We start from the raw sequence: 17,928 nt of genomic DNA on the forward strand, positions 1-17,928 counted from the left end.
GTTCTAGCATTTTTCGTTACCAATAAGATATCTTAGAGGGTGATCGTAAACCCTGTTTTTAGATTACTATGGCTATTTGGTCTCTTATTATTAACTCAGAGGTTGTTTATGACATCTGTTCGAGTTGACCTAATAATATGACACACAAACTTGTCATAAAAAATGCCAGTTAATTACTTTGAATGTAAATATTTTCCCCAAACTACGTGTGTACCCAAACTGACTTTTCTACAAATTGATTTAAAAAAGATAAAAGAAAAATAGGCAAAAAAGGACAGGGCAAAGTCAGAGAAGAAATATAAATGTTCAATATTTAAAGATTTCTTAAAATTGTTGTTCTCTTACAATTGTCCCCATTTTTCCCCTCATTGCTCTCCCCTGCCCTGCCCACCCCCAGCCCTCTCCCACAGACAACCCCCTCCCTCTTGTCCATGTCCATGAGTCATTTACACTAGTTTCTTCACTAGACCCTTCCCCTTCTTTCCCCCCTTTTCCCCTCTCCCCTCTCCTCTGGTCACTGTCAGCCTGTTCCTTGTTTCCATGTCTCTGGTTCTACTTTGCTCATTGGTTTGTTTTCTCATTAGATTCCTGTATGAAGTGAGATAATATGGTATTCTTCTTTCACCACCTGGTTTATTTCACAAAGCATGATACTCTCCAGTTAAATTTACAAGTAACCAGAAAAATTCAAATTCAGATGGGACCCCTTTTATTCACTCATTACATCAGCCAAAAAATGGAGACTATCAGTGCTGGAAATGAATGTTGTCGTGGCCTACTACTGCCTGGAGCATAAGTTGGCACAACTTCTTTGAGGGCAGTCAAAATGTTATATCAGTATACTCTTCGCCCCAACAATTCCATTTCTAAATGTCTATTCTGCAGAAAGCCTGTCCATGTTCACAAAGATGCATGTACAAGAATGTTCGTTGCAGCAATACATGCAACAGGAAAACGACATAATCTAAACATCCATCAATAGGGGGATTTTTAACTGTAACACACACATCCTGTAGAATATTATGCAGGAGTTTAAATGAATTGGTTAGCCAGGAAGGAAATAAATCTAAGACATAGCAAGAGGTGGAAGGACCAAGTTGTTACCATTTATGTAAAAAAAAAAAAAAAAATGAAAATCACACAACATGCCTATTGTGCTATCAGTATGTAGGCAAAGGCCCGGGGAAAGGTCTGCAAGGGCACACAGTAAACAGCTCAGAACAGCCTCACCTTAAGGGTGGGGGACGAGGGCAGAAGCGAAGGCTTCACTATGCCTGTATTTCATTTTTATATACTGAGAATATAAACATGTAATACTTGTTATAGTGAAGAATAAGGTTAAGTTGACTCATTTTAAAGAAGGCCTACCAATTTAATTTTTAAAATAAACACAGACTTGGAATCAATAGAGGTTGATTTATGATATGGAGGTGAATACCTTTTCTCAGAGCTAATGACCTCAAAATTGGGGACCAAGAAGGATCTTACAATGCAGTCATGTTTGTTTGTCTGTTTGTTTGTATACATTTTTGGAGAGAACATACTCACAGTTTCTCAGTTGTATGGAAGAACCTCCATGAATCCTTATCAAGGTGAGAAATAGAGTTGCCTTTTAAATCGCTGCAAAGAAACACAGTATCTTTAAATAGGCAGGAAAAGAACAAACAGAGTAATTAAAACAGTCATGGCAACCTTGTGGGGATTAATCAAATGAAGAAAATACCAGCTTTCTAATTTCCACAGCTATCAGCTTTCCCAGTCTGCACAAATTAATAAAGACATAATGTGGGGCCCCTGGCACAAACCATGAGGCATCTCCTCAGAACCTCAATTTCTTATCTAGGCTACGTAATGCCAGTTAATTACTTTGAATGCATTTTCTCCAAACCACCTGTGTCTAAAATGACTCCTTGTACAAATGAATGCAAAAATAATAATTCCACAGAAAAATACCAAAAATGTATCATTATCAGCAAATTAACATAAAGAAACCTTGCGTCAGCCAGGCCACAGCAAAACTTTGGGTCAGTGCCCTCTGTGGGAATCTTTCCAGGTGTTAGAAGGCTAAGGGCAATTAGAAATGAGAAGGACTGATATGGAAAGATCTGACAGACATATTTGACAAGGAAAAGCACAAATCACTGAGCAAGGAGTAAAGTATTACCTCTTTAGGGGGGAAACTGCAAAAGAAAAGGAAAAGAAGAAAAGGAGAGAGAGGTTGCAAGAACAGACACATGCCAAAGTGGTAACAGGAGTGGCGGGAAGTGCTGCGTGGGATTTTCACATTTATCCTGTGTGTTTCTGTGACTTTAACACCAACACCAACAACACAGGGAGGCTGTACCCATGAATTACAAGCGTTTAAAAGAAGCTGTGAAATTCCCGAGGTTCAGTCTCAATCACTAACTCCGTGGGTAACTTTGAATCTTCACCTTTAGCTTTGTCCTCGTCCCTCAGTGACAACTTACCTGTCCAGTTTATATGCGTGTTTCCCAGGAAGGTGAGAAAAGTCAAACAGGTCCCTGTCTGTCCCTCTGCACAGTGGACACTTCCACCCAACCAGAAACCTTTGGTTGCTTTCGGCTCCCCAATAAAAACTGCCCAGTCTGAACTCGTCTCCTTCAGTCTGGCTCTCCTCTCCAAATGCTCTTTGTCCACCTCATACACCACTGTGGTTCTCCTCATCACCCAGGACAGAAACTTTACAGGGTCGTATTTGATTTTTATCTTTCCTGTACACCCCATTCCCCAACTCCAGCCAGTTACTACAGCCTGTCAGTTTTTCTTTACACTGTTCCCAGGATGTTCTTTCTCCTCCTATCACAACCACTCTTCTTGCTTTACTGCTAGATTTTGCTCAAGTATTCTACCGGTCTCCCTGAATCAAGCTTTCCTCTTGAGATCACTCTACATATGGAATTTAAAATAACCCTCTTATTTTAATCACCTGTCTCTCCTACTTGAAAACATTCAGGGGCTCTCCCAGTCTCAGTGCAACTTCCAAACTCCTAGAGCCAAAGTTTTTCATAATCATATTTTTCACCGCTTCCTAAACCAATTCTTGACAGCAAGACTAGCCTAATAAGTCCTGGTCGTTCCTGCAGCCATGCTGTTGCCAAGACTGTACGCATTATTTTTCCTCGATGTAACAAACCACAGGCACCTTTCAGTCCCAGTTAAAGTTACAGCTTAACCATGAAGTCTTCCGACTTCCATAGGCCAGTGACTACCGATTCTGCTGAATTATACCACCTCTGGTCTGTATCTTTTTTAGTACTTAACTATATATCATCTCCCTTTTTAGTCATATTCCCTTTCTTCCCACCTGTCATTGTCACGTTTCATAGACAATGTCATACTTCTGTGGCTCCCATAGTACTTAGCCCTGGCTGGACACAGAATGGGTGATATATTTAGAAAGCCAGGTGGCAAATGTGAGTTCTGTGTATAACTGGATATATGATAGGCACTGATATAGGTGAATTCATCTAAAACTCACAACAATCCTAAGAGGTGGTAACTATCATAATCTCAACTTTACAGATGATGAAATTGAACCCAAACACTAATATATGGCATAACTGCATTCAAACTCGGGCACTCTGGCTCTAGAATCTCTTCTCTTAACCAATTTGTTGTATCACCACCAATGAGATTCGGAGAGGGCCACAAAGCTGTAAAGAGTATGGCATAGAAGTGGGAGGGGAGTAGAGGGTTAAGGAATGAAGTGATGGGGCTAAAGAAAAACCAGTAAGGAAACATGTGGAGGAGGAAACAATGGTGAGAATGGGAATGAAGATAAGGACTAGATGACAAACAAAATATAAAAGCAGGAAGTAGTCAGTGTGGGTTTGAGAAGCTGAGGACGGCCCAGGGAGACCAGGAGGAGAAGGCTGGCAGGTCAGGCTGTTACGGCTACATAAGCGAGATTGAACACTCTGGAGCAGTGGATTAAAGCAAGCAAAGTTTTATTAAGCCGGCTGTCGGGCGGAGACCCTGTCTCAATAGTGCACCGACGGGGACTGGGGTTTTGGGCCAGGGTTTATATAGGATTTGGCTTTCTTTCTTTAGTGAGATGCAGCTCATTGGGGAGGGGAGGTGGCAGGACAGGGCTGCAAGAGTGTTAAACAGAAACAAAGTTCTCAAGGCCATAGATTCCGCAGGGCTAAAAGTTCGCAGGGCCATAAAGTTATCTCCGGCAGCATAACTCTTCAGCCAGGGAGTGATTCTCTGTGAAGCAACTTATCTTCAAAGGGCTGGATATTCTGTAAAATATAACTTTTCACAACAGTTACAAACAAGACACAAGCAAATGGAAGGTGATAGAGGCTGTGGTGCTTTTAGCTTGTAAATCACCAATTGCTACTCCTCCCTACATTCTTCTCTCTAAGGCTTTTTAGCAAGTCCCTGTTACATCTTACAAAGAATATCTGAAGCCCCTACATATTTACATATTTACCAAACCTCTGCAACTTTCTACAAGGAATAGCTGATGCCTCTACATTTCCCCCCTCTAGTCCCTGCTAAACCTAAAAGGGATGTCTAGGGACTATAACTAAGGTTATTAAACTTTGGTTTCTGGGAGGGGCTCAGTAGCAAGGATAAGGAGTTGGGTGTCTGCAATGCTAGCTTTTAGACGCTGAATAATATACCGAAATATACAAGGGAGGACAGTTACTGCTAGCAAGAGAAGCAGTAAGGGCCCTATGAGGCTGCTCACTAAGGTGGTCAGCCATGGATTCCAATTAAACATATTTTGGTACCACAAAGAGTCTCTTTTCCGGTCCTGTTCCCGCTGCTCTATGCGGTCCTTTATGATCTGCAGAGTGTTTCGGATGACAGCAGTTCGATTTGCATAGAAGCAGCAGTCTTCTCCCAGGGCAGCACAGAGTCCTCCTTGCTTCATGAGGAGGAGGTCTAGGCCTCTTCTGTTTTGCAGGACTACTTCAGCAAGGGACTCTATTTGAGTGGTTATTTCTCCAATTGTTTCATGCAAGGCTAGCAGGTCCTGGTCAACAGCGGAAGATAAAGCTGCGAGCCCGGTGTGGCTGGTGACAAGTCCAGCCACTCCAGTAGCAAGTGATCCTGCTAGGGCAGCTCCAGCTAGTATGGGAAGAACGACTGCCCTTTTTACAAGCGACCTTTCAGAGGGAAGGAAGAGCCTGCTACTTTCCACCCCTCCATAGACAGTCACTCACCCCGAGGTCAGATCATTGTTGGAGAGGCATGATAAAATACCTGTAGGGCAAATAAATCTGGAGCCATTTGGGGCTTGGAAGTAGCGGCCTGAGAGCTGGATGGTTTTAGCACAGGCAGATGCATCAAAGACAACCTGAGAAGCCCCTGAGGTCCAAGAGCTAGGGGTGTTAATGCAAGTCCCATTTCCAAGGACCTCCTCTATTAAGATAAGAGGAGCAGTGTCTATTTTTTCACATCTGTTGGTGCTGGTTAGGTTGAGTCTCACACCGATAGCAGAGTAGAAGGGAGGCCTTGCCTGGTAACAAAGCCAGCAGTCTGCAGCAATTTTGGGCTGGCTTTGGTTTAAGGCCTGGTGAGTGCCCTTTACAAGTCCAAAGAAGCCGAGTGGTTTCTCAGGAACATTTGGGGGGTGATAAGGGTGACTTATTTGAGGTACTGTTATCAAGAGTTGGGCCCCGCTTCCAGAGAGCTGGCGCTTGATCAGTCTGGCGGGGCTCGTGCTGGGCTGGTTGTAACCCCAAGAGCTGCGGAATTATAAACCGAGGTGGGGGGGATCTTGCCTGGATTGTGAAAAGGAACCCAGGATTCCAGGCTAGGTCTCGCCAAAGTCGCACACCCCAAGCATGTCCAGCTCCAGTCCAGGTATCATCAGCTGGATTTGTAAGAGTTACTGTAATATAACAGGGCATGACAGGATGGGGTGTGTAGCGCAGGGCTACTTGAATGAATCTTTGGTTATGTTTCCAAAATCCTTTTCTGTGATTCCATAGCCCTACGTCCTCACAGCCCCAGTGAGGACAAAAGAATGCCTTTTCATCGCGGCAGTTTTGGCTTGGATTTTTGCCTGAGCAAAAGTAATAACCCTGGTCTAGGTCAAGCCGGTAGTGGGGCCAAAGGTTATGAGCGATGAAAGAAAAGGTTACCTTTTGGCTTGTGGTGTTCCAGTCCTGTTCTGCTAATATGCGGCCTGATCTTGTCTCGAGGAGGCGGAATTTCAAAGGCGGCGGGGCTGCAGCAGCAGGGAGAACAAGAGTGATGATGAACCAACCCCAGACAGCCAGGACACTAGGGCGGACTTTTATTTTCATGAGGATATTTGCTGCAGCCTCTTTCTGCTCTTTCCTGAGGCGCTTTTGCCGCCAGGGGGGTCTGGCTGTTCTAAAAAGCTGGATGGAGGGCCGGCATCCTGGGGATGTTCTTTGATTGTCTCCTGAGGTGGGCTGCAAGAGGGGCTGGGCTTCACTCCAGTGTGGTGGATTCATGCTACAATGCCGGTGATATTGACTGCAGTGAGAATAACAGTATGAGGACCTTCTCGCAAAAGGGCCTGGAGGCTTTTTTTTTCCAGACCCTAATTAAACTTGATTCCCCCTCCCAGCTTATAGGATGCAAGGGAGTAACTATAAGCATTTGGTGGCGCTCTAGGACTCTTTTAAACAGCTGCAAGGGTCCTTTGGAATGTTTGTAGTTGCTTAACTAGGGACAATTTCTCTTTACTTGCAAGACCCCCAGCTTGGGGTGTGAGTCAGTCCCAATTCAGTTCCCCTCGGCAAGGATGTCGCCAGTGTTCATTGAAACCACAAGGGAGTCTATGAGACTAGCATAAGTAAACAGAGGGCAAGGCTTGCCCAGAGGGCTAAATGAGAAGTCCCTAGGTTAGGTTTACTAAATATTGTGGGGATTTATCACAGGCAGGAGACCTAATAGAGGAGAGACAGTAAATCAGCTCAAACGCTGTACACCAGCCAGTATAGAAGAAACTGTTAGCCACCGTTTCCCAAGCGCCCTAGTCAGCTAAGGCTACAGCACCAAGTCACATGGCAAATAAAGTAACGATTAAATTAAAAATAGTTAAGAATAAAGCAGGACACTTGTCCAATTATTTTCTTTTCTTGAGTCGCTCCGACCGCCGGGGAGGGGCTGAATTCGACTGTCCTGCCGGTGCCAGTCCGGACCCACTGAGCTTTTCTTCAAGAGCTGGTGGGACGTAGGACTTGACTCGAGAATGATGAACCCATGCGGCAACGCCAGCAACCTTTATAGCCGTTGGGGTAGTGAGAACAACAGTATGGGGACCTTCCCATAGTGGCCCTAGGGGTTGTCTTTTCCAGACCTTAATGAGGACCTGGTCCCCAGGTCTGACAGGATGCATAGGGGTCACTATGGGAATGGGACGCCTCTCTAAGACCTGCTGTTGGATGGAAGTAAGGGTCTTCTGAAGAGCCTGTAATTGCTGAATTAATGTATGGTCACCCCTAACCTGCAAATCTCCTATTCGAGGTGTTAATGGGGGTGGTCTTCCAAACAATATTTCAAAAGGAGTCAGTCCATCAGCGTACGGAGTGCACCTGGACCGGAAAAGGGCTAAAGGGAGAAGATCTGGCCACGGAGAATTAGTTTCCTGGTGGAGCTTTCGCAGAGTCTGCTTTAATGACTGATTCATACGCTCTACCTGACCGGCACTCTGAGGCCGGTAGGCAGTGTGGAGGTTCCACTTGATTCCTAGAGCCTTAGCTACTGCTTGAACTGTCTCTGCTATAAATGCTGGACCATTATCTGACCCTATGCTAATAGGCAATCCATATCTAGGAATAATCAAGTTTAATAGGGCCCTGGCTACTTCCCTGGCCTTCTCTGTTCGGGTGGGGACTGCCTCTACCCACCCAGAATAAGTACAAATTAAAACTAATAAGTACTTATAGCCTCTGGGGGCCGGCCCTACTTCTGTAAAATCTACTTCAATGTCTTCAAAGGGAGTTGTTCCCTGCCGGCGCACCGCAAGTGGTGGGACCCTGCCAGTCTTTGGGTTATTTTTAGTACAAGTCAGGCATCGTTTTGCAACTGATGCACAAACAGTCCAAAGATTGGGTATATAATACTCCTTTTCTAAAGATGCGACAAGTGCTCCTTTTCCAAAGTGTGTGGTCTGGTGCAGGGTGGTGGCTAGCTGCAGGCCAATGCTGTTTGGAACAAAGATTCTTCCATCTGGCAGAATTAACCAGTCATTTTTCTTTGTGGCATTTTCAGTCTTAGCCCAAGCTTCTTCAGCTGGGGAGTAATGTGGGGGCTCTGTTGGTTGTATTAACACAGGAAGAATATTTCCCCCCTCTGAGGCAGAGGCTTTACCTCGCAATGCAGCTTCTTTAGCAGCCTGATCCGCTAGCCGGTTCCCGGTTTCAATTTCCCCGGTGCCCCTCTGGTGGCCCCTGCAATGAACAATGGCTACCTGGGCTGGCTTCCATACTGCTTGTAGTAAAGTTAGAATTTCCTGAGCATTTTTAATTGCTTTTCCCTCAGCTGTAAGTAATCCTCTCTCTCGATAAATTGCCCCATGCACATGAACAGTGGCAAATGCATACCGAGAGTCAGTATATATAGTGGCCCGTTTGCCAGTGGCTTCCTCTAGTGCCCAAGTGAGAGCGACAAGTTCTGCTCTCTGGGCCGACCAGCCCTGCGGAAGGGGCTCAGCGCGGACGACTTTTTCAAGGGTGACTACAGCTGCTCCTGCATAACGTGTACCCCCACGAACAAAACTACTTCCATCTGTGAAGAGTACAATGTCTGAATGTGGGAGCGGAGAGGCCTGTAGTCCAGGCCGAGATGAACATTCCTGGTCAATGGTTTCTTCGCAATCATGCTCTGGCCCCCCCTCCTCAGCGGGTAGGAGCGAAGCTGGGTTTAAAGCCCGGATGGCCTGCAGGCGGATCCGGGGGTCCTCAAGGAGAGTGGCCTGGTAGTGGGTGAGGCGGCTACCAGTGAGCCATTTTCCTCCCGTGCCCCTTAGGAGGGTCTCAACTGAGTGGGGCACGTTAACAGAAAGGTCCTGTCCTAGAGTGAGCTTGTCAGCCTCCTTGACTAGGAGGGCCGTAGCAGCGACAGCTCTGAGACAGGCAGGCCACCCTCTGGATACTGGGTCCAGTCTTTTTGAAAGATATGCTACTGGCCTTCGCCAAGGCCCAAGGGCTTGAGTCAGGACTCCCCTGGCTACTCCTTTTTTCTCATGGACAAAAAGGCTGAAAGGCTTGGTGACATCTGGCAGGGCCAAAGCCGGAGCCTGGGTGAGTTCCTCTTTCAGCTTTTGAAACGCTCTTTCCTGATCCTCTCCCCAGTCTAGCGGGGCACTGGGGTCTCGAGTGGCCTCATGGAGGGGCCGTGCAATTGCAGCAAAATTGGGAATCCAGAGGCGGCAAAATCCTGCCGTCCCTAGAAACTCACGGAGGTCCTTCTTAGATTTTGGGGTGGGAAGTCGGGTGATTAACCCCTTCCGCTCGGCTGACAATTTCCGGGTCCCTTCTGACAAAACAAACCCTAGAAATTTTACCTTCTGGGTACAAATTTGTGCCTTCCTGCGAGAGACTCGATAGCCTTTTTCCTCCAGCAGGGTGAGGAGGGCAGATGTGCCCATAAGACAATCCTCCTTAATCTTGGCTGCTAAGAGGAGATCATCCACATATTGGAGGAGTGTCAGATGAGGATTTTCTAACGAAAAAGGGCTGAGGTCCTGCCCTAAGGCCTCTCCAAAAATAGTGGGGGAGTTCTTAAATCCCTGAGGCAACCGAGTCCAAGTAAGCTGCTGCTTTCTATTTGTCTCTGGATCCTCCCACTCAAAAGCAAAAATGTCTTGTGACTGTGGATGCAAAGGAATGCAGAAAAAAGCATCTTTTAGATCTAATGTTGTATACCAAAGTCTGTTAGGTGGCAGGAGACTCAGGAGAGTATAAGGATTTGGCACCGTTGGGTGGATAGTCTCTGCTACTGCATTTACCCCCCTCAGGTCCTGAACCGGCCGGTAATCATTGGTCCCCGGTTTCCGGACCGGCAAGAAGGGAGTGTTCCATGCTGACTGACATTCCCTTAGTATGCCTTCCTGCAGCAGTCGGTCTATGTGGGGCTTAATGCCTTTTCTGGCTTCCCGGGAAATAGGGTACTGCTTGATGCGAACGGGACTGGTGTCACTGAGCAGCGAGACTATTACAGGAGGTACATGGTTTGCCAACCCTGGGGGATTGTCTTCTGCCCATACTTTAGGAAACTCTGCCTGGAAATCCCTGGGGAGAGACTCAGAGTCCTGTTGAGGAGATTCAAGCAGTCGATATTCTTCTTCTAAGGGCAGGGAGACAGACAAAATCATCCGAGGATTTACTTGAAGCTCTGCAGCCTCAGGGGAAAAGGAGATTTGGGCTCGGAGCTTTCTGAGGAGGTCTCTCCCAAGCAAAGGGAACGGACAGTCCGGAATGAGAAGAAATGAGTGGGTGGCAGTAGCTTTTCCTAAATTTACCTTCCGAGCTTCACAAAAAGGATATTCTGCAATTTCTCCTGTTGCCCCCTGTACTCTCATTTTCTTCTTTACAATAGGTCCTGTAGGTTTTGTCACTACTGAAATCTCGGCTCCTGTATCTACCATAAAAGTCATTTTGCGGCCCCCCACAGTCATTGTAACCATGGGCTCCCGGGGGCCTAAGGAGAGGGAGCCCTGGCCCCCTCAGTCACTATCCTCCCCTGCAGCAGCCATTATTTTGGGAGCAGGACGTTCCTTTAACTTGGGGCAGGCACTTTTCCAATGTCCCTTCTCTTTACAGTAGGCACATTGATCTGAAGTTAATTTCTTTCCTGGTTTTCCTTCTCCCTTCTTGCGGGACCTTTTGCTGGATTCTGGGCCTGGTTTAAAGGAGGTTTCTTTTAGGGCTGCGGCTAATATTTTAGCCTGCCGCTTCTCTTTTTCAAGTTCCCTTTTCTCATCTCTGTTTAAGTACACTTTCGTGGCGATTTCTAAGAGCTGGCTTAAATTCATGCCTCCAAATCCCTCTAATTTTTGTAACTTTCTTCGAATGTCAGGTTCCGCCTGAGTGACAAAGGCCAGATTGAGGGCACGGGCATTTTCTGGAGCCTCAGAATCAAAAGGGGTATACATGCGGTAGGCCTCTCGCAGGCGCTCAAGGAAGGCGGTGGGCCTCTCAGTGGGGCCCTGAATAACTTCTGACACCTTATTCAAGTTGGTGGGTTTCTTAGCTGCCTTGATCATTCCTTGAAGTAAGGCCTGATGGTAAGCTCTAAGGGCCGCCATTCCCAGCACGGTGTTGGGGTTCCAGTCGGGTGGCTCGGCAGGTACTATCTCCCTCACGGCTGCCTCCCTTTCCTGTTCTGTCCCTATAGCCTGACTCCTGGCATTTTCCCTGGCTGCCTTAAGAATTGACTCTCGCTCTTCAATCGAGAAGAGGGTTAGTAGGATCTGCTGGCAGTCATCCCAGGTCGGTCGATGTGACCGACAAATAGATTCAAATAGACTGGTAAGGGCCCGGGGCTGCTCGGAGAATGGGGGGGTCTGGGCCCTCCAATTATATAAATCACTGGTGGAGAAGGGGACATAGACAAGAGTAGTCTGGTGTCCTGGGCCCGGTCCTACAGCTTCCCTTAATGGGAGTACGGGCCTAGCAACCTGAGCCTCACTGACACTAACAGAAGTAGGAGGAGGCCTAGGACGCAGGCGAGAAGAAGGAGGGCTACTGGGGGGCAGCGGAGGGGAAGCCCTGCTCGTGGAGTCTGGTTCCTCTTGGGGAAGCTGGGGATATAGGGACGCAGGGGCCCCCCGATAAGGAGGGGGCTCTAAGAGGTGGTCTTCCTCTGGGGCTGATGGGAGAGGAAGGGGATCTGGCTGACGCAACTCAGTAACTTTTGGCTTGTCTCGTTCTCCCTTGTCCTTAGGCTGGCGGGCTAGGAGGACTCTGCGGGCTTCTGACCCGACACACTTTCGGAGCCAGACAGGCGGGTCCTCAGCTAGTTCCTGCCAGCGATCAATATAATCAAACTGATCAGGGTGGCCAGGCTTCCCTGTGACAATGAGGTGGATGGCCCTGATAATATTTAGATTCAAAGTACCCCCAGGGGGCCATCCAACCCCAAAAGCAGGCCACTCTGATCTACAGAATGTTTCTAGAGTGTCAGAGTCCATGGAGGGCTTTTGTCCCCTGAACTTAGGGAAATTCTGGAGCATACAGTCAAGAACTGTATGTGTAGACTTGGACTGACGTCCACCCATGTTGGCTAAGGTGCTTCTGCACAGATTTACAAATATATTTCTATTCTGGATTACAATCAAAGGCGGGACTTTAAGGCACAAGAACAATTCCCCCCCTCACGGCGCAGACAAACACGGGTTGGGAGCTCCCAAAGGAAGCCACTCAGATGCCCGCCTGGCCTCTCCTCCGAAGAGAACTTGAGCTTTGTCTTAGCTAAGGCTGCCTGAGTAAATTCCAGGTTATATCCAGCCGTTATGCCATATGACAAGCTGAGGAACCGCAGGTTAGGGCCCACTCAGACTCCGTAGACCGAAGTCCGTGGAGCCATACACTTGCACACACACACACTCAGAGGTTAAACAATCCCACCCAAAACCCCGCCTAGGCTACTGTGATCAGACGAGCAGCGTCGGCCACAGGCAGCACAGCTCGGAAGCAAAACAAAAGAGCTCTATACGATCCAAATGAAGCTAGCCAAGCCGGCTTCAACAAAATCCCTGTTCGGGAACCTCTGCGTCCAGAGGACAAAAGAGACCAAGTCTCAATGGCAGTGGCCCAGGCCTGCTGCCCAAATGAGCTGCCACTCACCTGTCACCGAGGCTGTCCGCTGCCCTTTGCTTGCTCTAGCCTGGGCCGTCAGGGCTCTCGGCAGCTTCCGAATGTCCGCTGAAGGTGCAGGGAATTGCTCCAAACTGGAGCGTGCGGCCGCTGTCCTGCCACAGTCAGCTAGACACACGGGACCGCACGAAGCCCCGGGGGCTCACCGAAGGCGGCACTGCTCTACAGAGGCATCTCGCTGGGGCCTCCAAAATGTTACGGCTACATAAGCGAGATTGAACACTCTGGAGCAGTGGATTAAAGCAAGCAAAGTTTTATTAAGCCGGCTGTCGGGCGGAGACCCTGTCTCAATAGTGCACCGATGGGGACTGGGGTTTGGGGCCAGGGTTTATATAGGATTTGGCTTTCTTTCTTTAGTGAGATGCAGCTCATTGGGGAGGGGAGGTGGCAGGACAGGGCTGCAAGAGTGTTAAACAGAAACAAAGTTCTCAAGGCCATAGATTCCGCAGGGCTAAAAGTTCGCAGGGCCATAAAGTTATCTCCGGCAGCATAACTCTTCAGCCAGGGAGTGATTCTCTGTGAAGCAACTTATCTTCAAAGGGCTGGATATTCTGTAAAATATAACTTTTCACAACAGTTACAAACAAGACACAAGCAAATGGAAGGTGATAGAGGCTGTGGTGCTTTTAGCTTGTAAATCACCAATTGCTACTCCTCCCTACATTCTTCTCTCTAAGGCTTTTTAGCAAGTCCCTGTTACATCTTACAAAGAATATCTGAAGCCCCTACATATTTACATATTTACCAAACCTCTGCAACTTTCTACAAGGAATAGCTGATGCCTCTACAAGGCAGGTTGCGGAGAACAAAGGAAGAAAGGCAGTTCTTACAAGGTGGTGAAGATGTTCTTGTACATGTCGGAGTCTGGCACAGGCACTCTGTGGAGCGCCTGCGTTGGGCCGAGACCAGAACAAGACAGCGTCTTGTTTCGGCAGGAACAGACCTCACATATATTGATGACAGCCTTCCGTTCAGGCACTGGAGGCCCGGCCTCAGATGACACTGCTTGATGGGCCCTGATAAACTGTTCATCCCCAAAGGGATCTGTTAGCTCAGACCAGGATGGCTGCTGGGGCTGAACAGTCTCTGGACCTGGAAGCATCGCCTCAGGGTGTTTCGGAGGAGCGGTGGCCTGCTGCAGCGGTGTCGGTGTCGGACGTTCAGCCTCCACAGTAGCCTCTGGCTGAACAGTTAGCTCCAGGTCCAAAGGCCGACCTGTCACTCTAAAATATGTATTTGGCTTGGGAGGCTGAGCTGGAGACTTCTGCAGGCCTGTGGAAGGTTCTGCATTGTCTCCTGGATAAAGAGGCCATTGGAGCAGAGCTGAGCTCTCTTGCTCCATTGTAATTTCAGGAGGTTCTCTCATCTCAGGGGCGTCTGGCTCCTGAGCTCGGATCTCCTGTAGAGATGATGTAGGCGATGGTCCGGCCCGCAGCCACAATAGCTGCAAAAAAATAATCAATGGAGCCCAGAGGTGCAGCCCGGACATGCTGACAGAGGTCCGGGAGACACAATGAGCAACCCAGGAAAGCTGGGGCACAAGGAGTGACCCGGAGGGGCTGGGGCACAGTGAGTGACCTGGGGGCCCAGGGCCCAGTGAGTGATCTGGAGTGGGGGTCAGGGGGTCTGGGGCAACGCAATGAGACCCAGACAATTGAGGTGCAGGCACAGGCACTGAGCAGGAGCCTACAATTGGCAGCGGTGTCACAGTTGGCAGCCATATCATGCACGTGCCCCTTAGCACAAAGCACCCCTCCCCCGCCTCAGGTTCCAACCTTTACTTAGGCAGTTATATTAGTCTGGGGTGAGAGTACTACAGGAGAGCGAGCCTTTTTCTCCAGAATCAGGGTCCTTTTCCCTGCAGAGGGGACAGCTCCCTCCTGACGGACCTCCCCTTGCCCCTCACAGTGAGGCGGGATTGGGCTGCACACCTGGGTGGCCACGGACGCCAGCAGCCAGGGGTGGTGGGACGCGGGCGGTAAAGAGGGTGGGAAGTTGCGGGGCAGGCGTGCGTGCTGCATGCAGAGCTTCCCAAGGAAGCCACAGGGCCTGGCATCCCAGGAAATGCCCAGGTGCCGGTCAAGCTCCTGCAACCTGAACTCCCCCTTAAAGCTGAAATCTGAGTGACATTCGTCCTCCCTTTGGCTACACTGCTCTCAGAAAAGTAGCTGGCCTACAGAATAAACACCAGTGTGGGTGGCTGGGAAGGGGACACACTTTATAGTTCTAAAATGTTGTCACTTCCTGGAAATTCTCAGAATCCACGTCTGGTTCTTCACTTGCCACTCTGTTAGGTGGGGGCTACCACTGAGTCAGGGATGACTCCAAAATTTCTGCAGATGGGGTTTGACAGTGAGCAATGCACTCTGGGAAACAGGGTCTGAAACCCAGTAAACAATGCTTTACAATGGTTGGGGAAAGGTGCCCCTCCCACTTGGCTCAGCACAGCCATTGATCTAGCAAAGTAAGGACGGCCCTTTCAGAGGTCTGCCCTGTGCGCACACGTGGAGAAGACACTCCGGTGTGAAAGCTGGCACATTAAGTCATTTTCTTCAGACACTGTAACTAGCACCCAGTTTGCTTCCCTCACAGCCCTTTTATATTCTATTTTACTTCACTCCTTGTTTACTGCCTGGCACAAACTCTGGCACATAAATCCAAGAGAGAAGGAGCAGCATCTTATTCCCAGTGTCTAGCACATAGTACTGGTTTCAAAGTGGAACTGATTCCAGGATTGCCCTCATATAGCAATGGCTCTCATGCTAGAATCAGGTTTCTGAAAATTTAGCATCAGTATGGAATCCCTTCCTCACATAATTCAAAGGAAGACAGGCTTCTTCAAGCCCAGGACACCAGAGCTTTTGTTCCTGTAGCCATCAGAGGTTCCAAATTCAAAATTCCACATAAGTATTCTCATCAGGCTCACACAAGGTAAATGCAAGAACTATTCTATTTCAACTACAAGTTAATTTTTCTTTAATTAGCAAATGCTTGATTTCACGATGCTGACAGTACTTTACTAAATACCTATTCTAAATAGGTTTTCTAGACCAGCCTTCTCAAGATATTGGCAAAGTATATCATAAAACCTATAGGCTGAAATAACTTTGAATTTTAACAAGAAAAATAAATAAAAGCCTTATTAAGCCAAGTACCTCTAGCTTAAGCAAAGCTAGATGATTTTGATTTTGTATTAACAAGTTGGCAGCCCTACAAAATCAGGCAACTTTTGTGCAGTCATCTTAATGCTAAAGACAGAAAATACACAACATTTTCAGCACATATGCTTTATTACTGCAAAAAAGGTAAAAAATGTAACAAATATTTTTAAAATTGTGTAGTGTGTGGAGAAGGGGCTGTGACTGATCGAACACGTCAAAAGTGGTTTGCAAAGTTTCTTGGTACTGTTGACATTTGAGCCAAAGAATTCTTTCCTGTGGGGTTGTCTTATGCATTGAAAGAAGTTTAGCAGCACCCCCGGCCTCTACTCTATAGAAGTCAATAGCAGGAGGTAGTTCACATACTCAAATATCCAAGTCAACAAAATTACTGGTGAAAGTTAAAAATGTGTCTTTTATTTTACAGAATAATCTAAACAGACTTTTTGACCAACCCAATAGTACTGAACAATGACATGGTTGAATCTTAAAAAATAAATGTTGATTGAAAGAAGACAGAAGAATATATAACATATGGTTTTATTAATGTAGAGATCAGAAGCAAACAAAATAAACCATAGCATTTAGGGATGCATTCTTAGAGGGCAAAAGCAAGAACTATGTATTGTAACAAGTATATCAATAATTAGTTTAGAGGAAAGGTTATAATAGGGGAGGGAGACAGGGCTTCTAAAGACATTTATAATGCCTCTTTCTTGATGGTTAAATGGGTGTTTGCTTTATGCTTCATTAATTTATATATTTGTATTATATACCTTTCTGGATGTGCTATAGTTGTAGTGAAAACATTAAAAAAGAAAAAAATCAAAGGTTTTTTATTATTGCTCTTTATCTAAAAACATAACCAAATACACCTTGGTAGTTTATGTTCTCTGGTTGTCATTTAGTCTCAGGATAAACAATGGGAGCATATGATCGGCAACAATTTAATGAAGCCATAGCATTTACAGGATTCTCAAATAGGTACGATATAAAATATGTCATAAAAATTATTAAGTGATCCAAGGTAGAATACATTTTAATATTGGCACAATGGCAATAGCAGCTTTACAAATATTTATCTATAGTATTTCTATAACATTTTAATGAACCTTTATTCCACAAGAATGATCAAATCATTTAAATTAAATTGATATAATACACAGTGGTTTACTAACATTAGAAACACTATGAATGCCTCATAAAATATTTTGTACAAATATTCAACTGCTTTATTCTCGGTAATCATTCTTTTTATTCACATGTAATATAAATGCAGCTAGCAGGTTTTAAAAAACTTACTGGAAGCACATATGTTTCTTAACTTTATTATCTGTTGAATTTTTATCTATAAGTGTGTTGTAAACATAAATGTGGGTGTCATAAAAACAAAAGTGTCCCCAAGTCTGCTTCCCAGTCTGGTAAATTTTATAACACTATTTGGCATCTCAAAGCAACATTCATCTGGGAAATTGCTAAAATAACTTTTTAGCCTCAGCTTACCAGAGATATTTCATGGATATCATGTATGTAGCTGCTTCCTCGCAGGCTAAAAAGTGCAGTGAATATGTGAAATCCCTTGGTGACTATCCATGAAAAACTGTTGGCCTTATTCCCGGAACTGCAGTGGGGGTTACAGCATTAAAGCTGGTCCGGCCCATCCAGGCACATTCACGCTAACGAGCGCTCCCCTCCCTCCAAGGCACTGAGAGCATCGGTGCTGGGCCTGGTTGAAGCTACAATGATGCCCATTGCTAAGCAGGTGAGTCTGACATGCTGAGGGCCCCCAGAAATACTTGGCACTTTGCAGGGGACTGACCGACAGGGTCGCCAAAGAAAATGTAGAATTTCCAGTCAAATTTGAATTTCGGGCAAACAATACATTTTGTTACATGTCCCATGTAATATTTGGGACACAATTATACAAAAAAAAAGTT

The 17,928-nt window shown here is 46.6% G+C and overlaps 1 protein-coding gene across 1 annotated transcript; it reads right to left on the bottom strand.

The window, feature by feature from the left end:
• Positions 1-4,564: 4,564 nt before the first annotated feature.
• LOC149990014 (endogenous retrovirus group S71 member 1 Env polyprotein-like) lies at positions 4,565-6,461 on the bottom strand. The gene is made up of 3 exons (XM_090265701.1): positions 5,636-6,461; positions 5,239-5,397; positions 4,565-5,103 (listed from the first exon to the last, which is right to left on the bottom strand). The coding sequence occupies exons 1-3, from the start codon at positions 6,459-6,461 to the stop codon at positions 4,565-4,567; spliced, it is 1,524 nt and encodes a 507-aa protein (XP_090121827.1).
• Positions 6,462-17,928: the final 11,467 nt, after the last annotated feature.

The sequence above is a fragment of the Furipterus horrens genome, unplaced genomic scaffold (genome assembly GCF_987537825.1).
Source record: "Furipterus horrens unplaced genomic scaffold, mFurHor1.1.pri manual_scaffold_41, whole genome shotgun sequence".
Lineage (NCBI taxonomy): Eukaryota > Metazoa > Chordata > Mammalia > Chiroptera > Furipteridae > Furipterus > Furipterus horrens.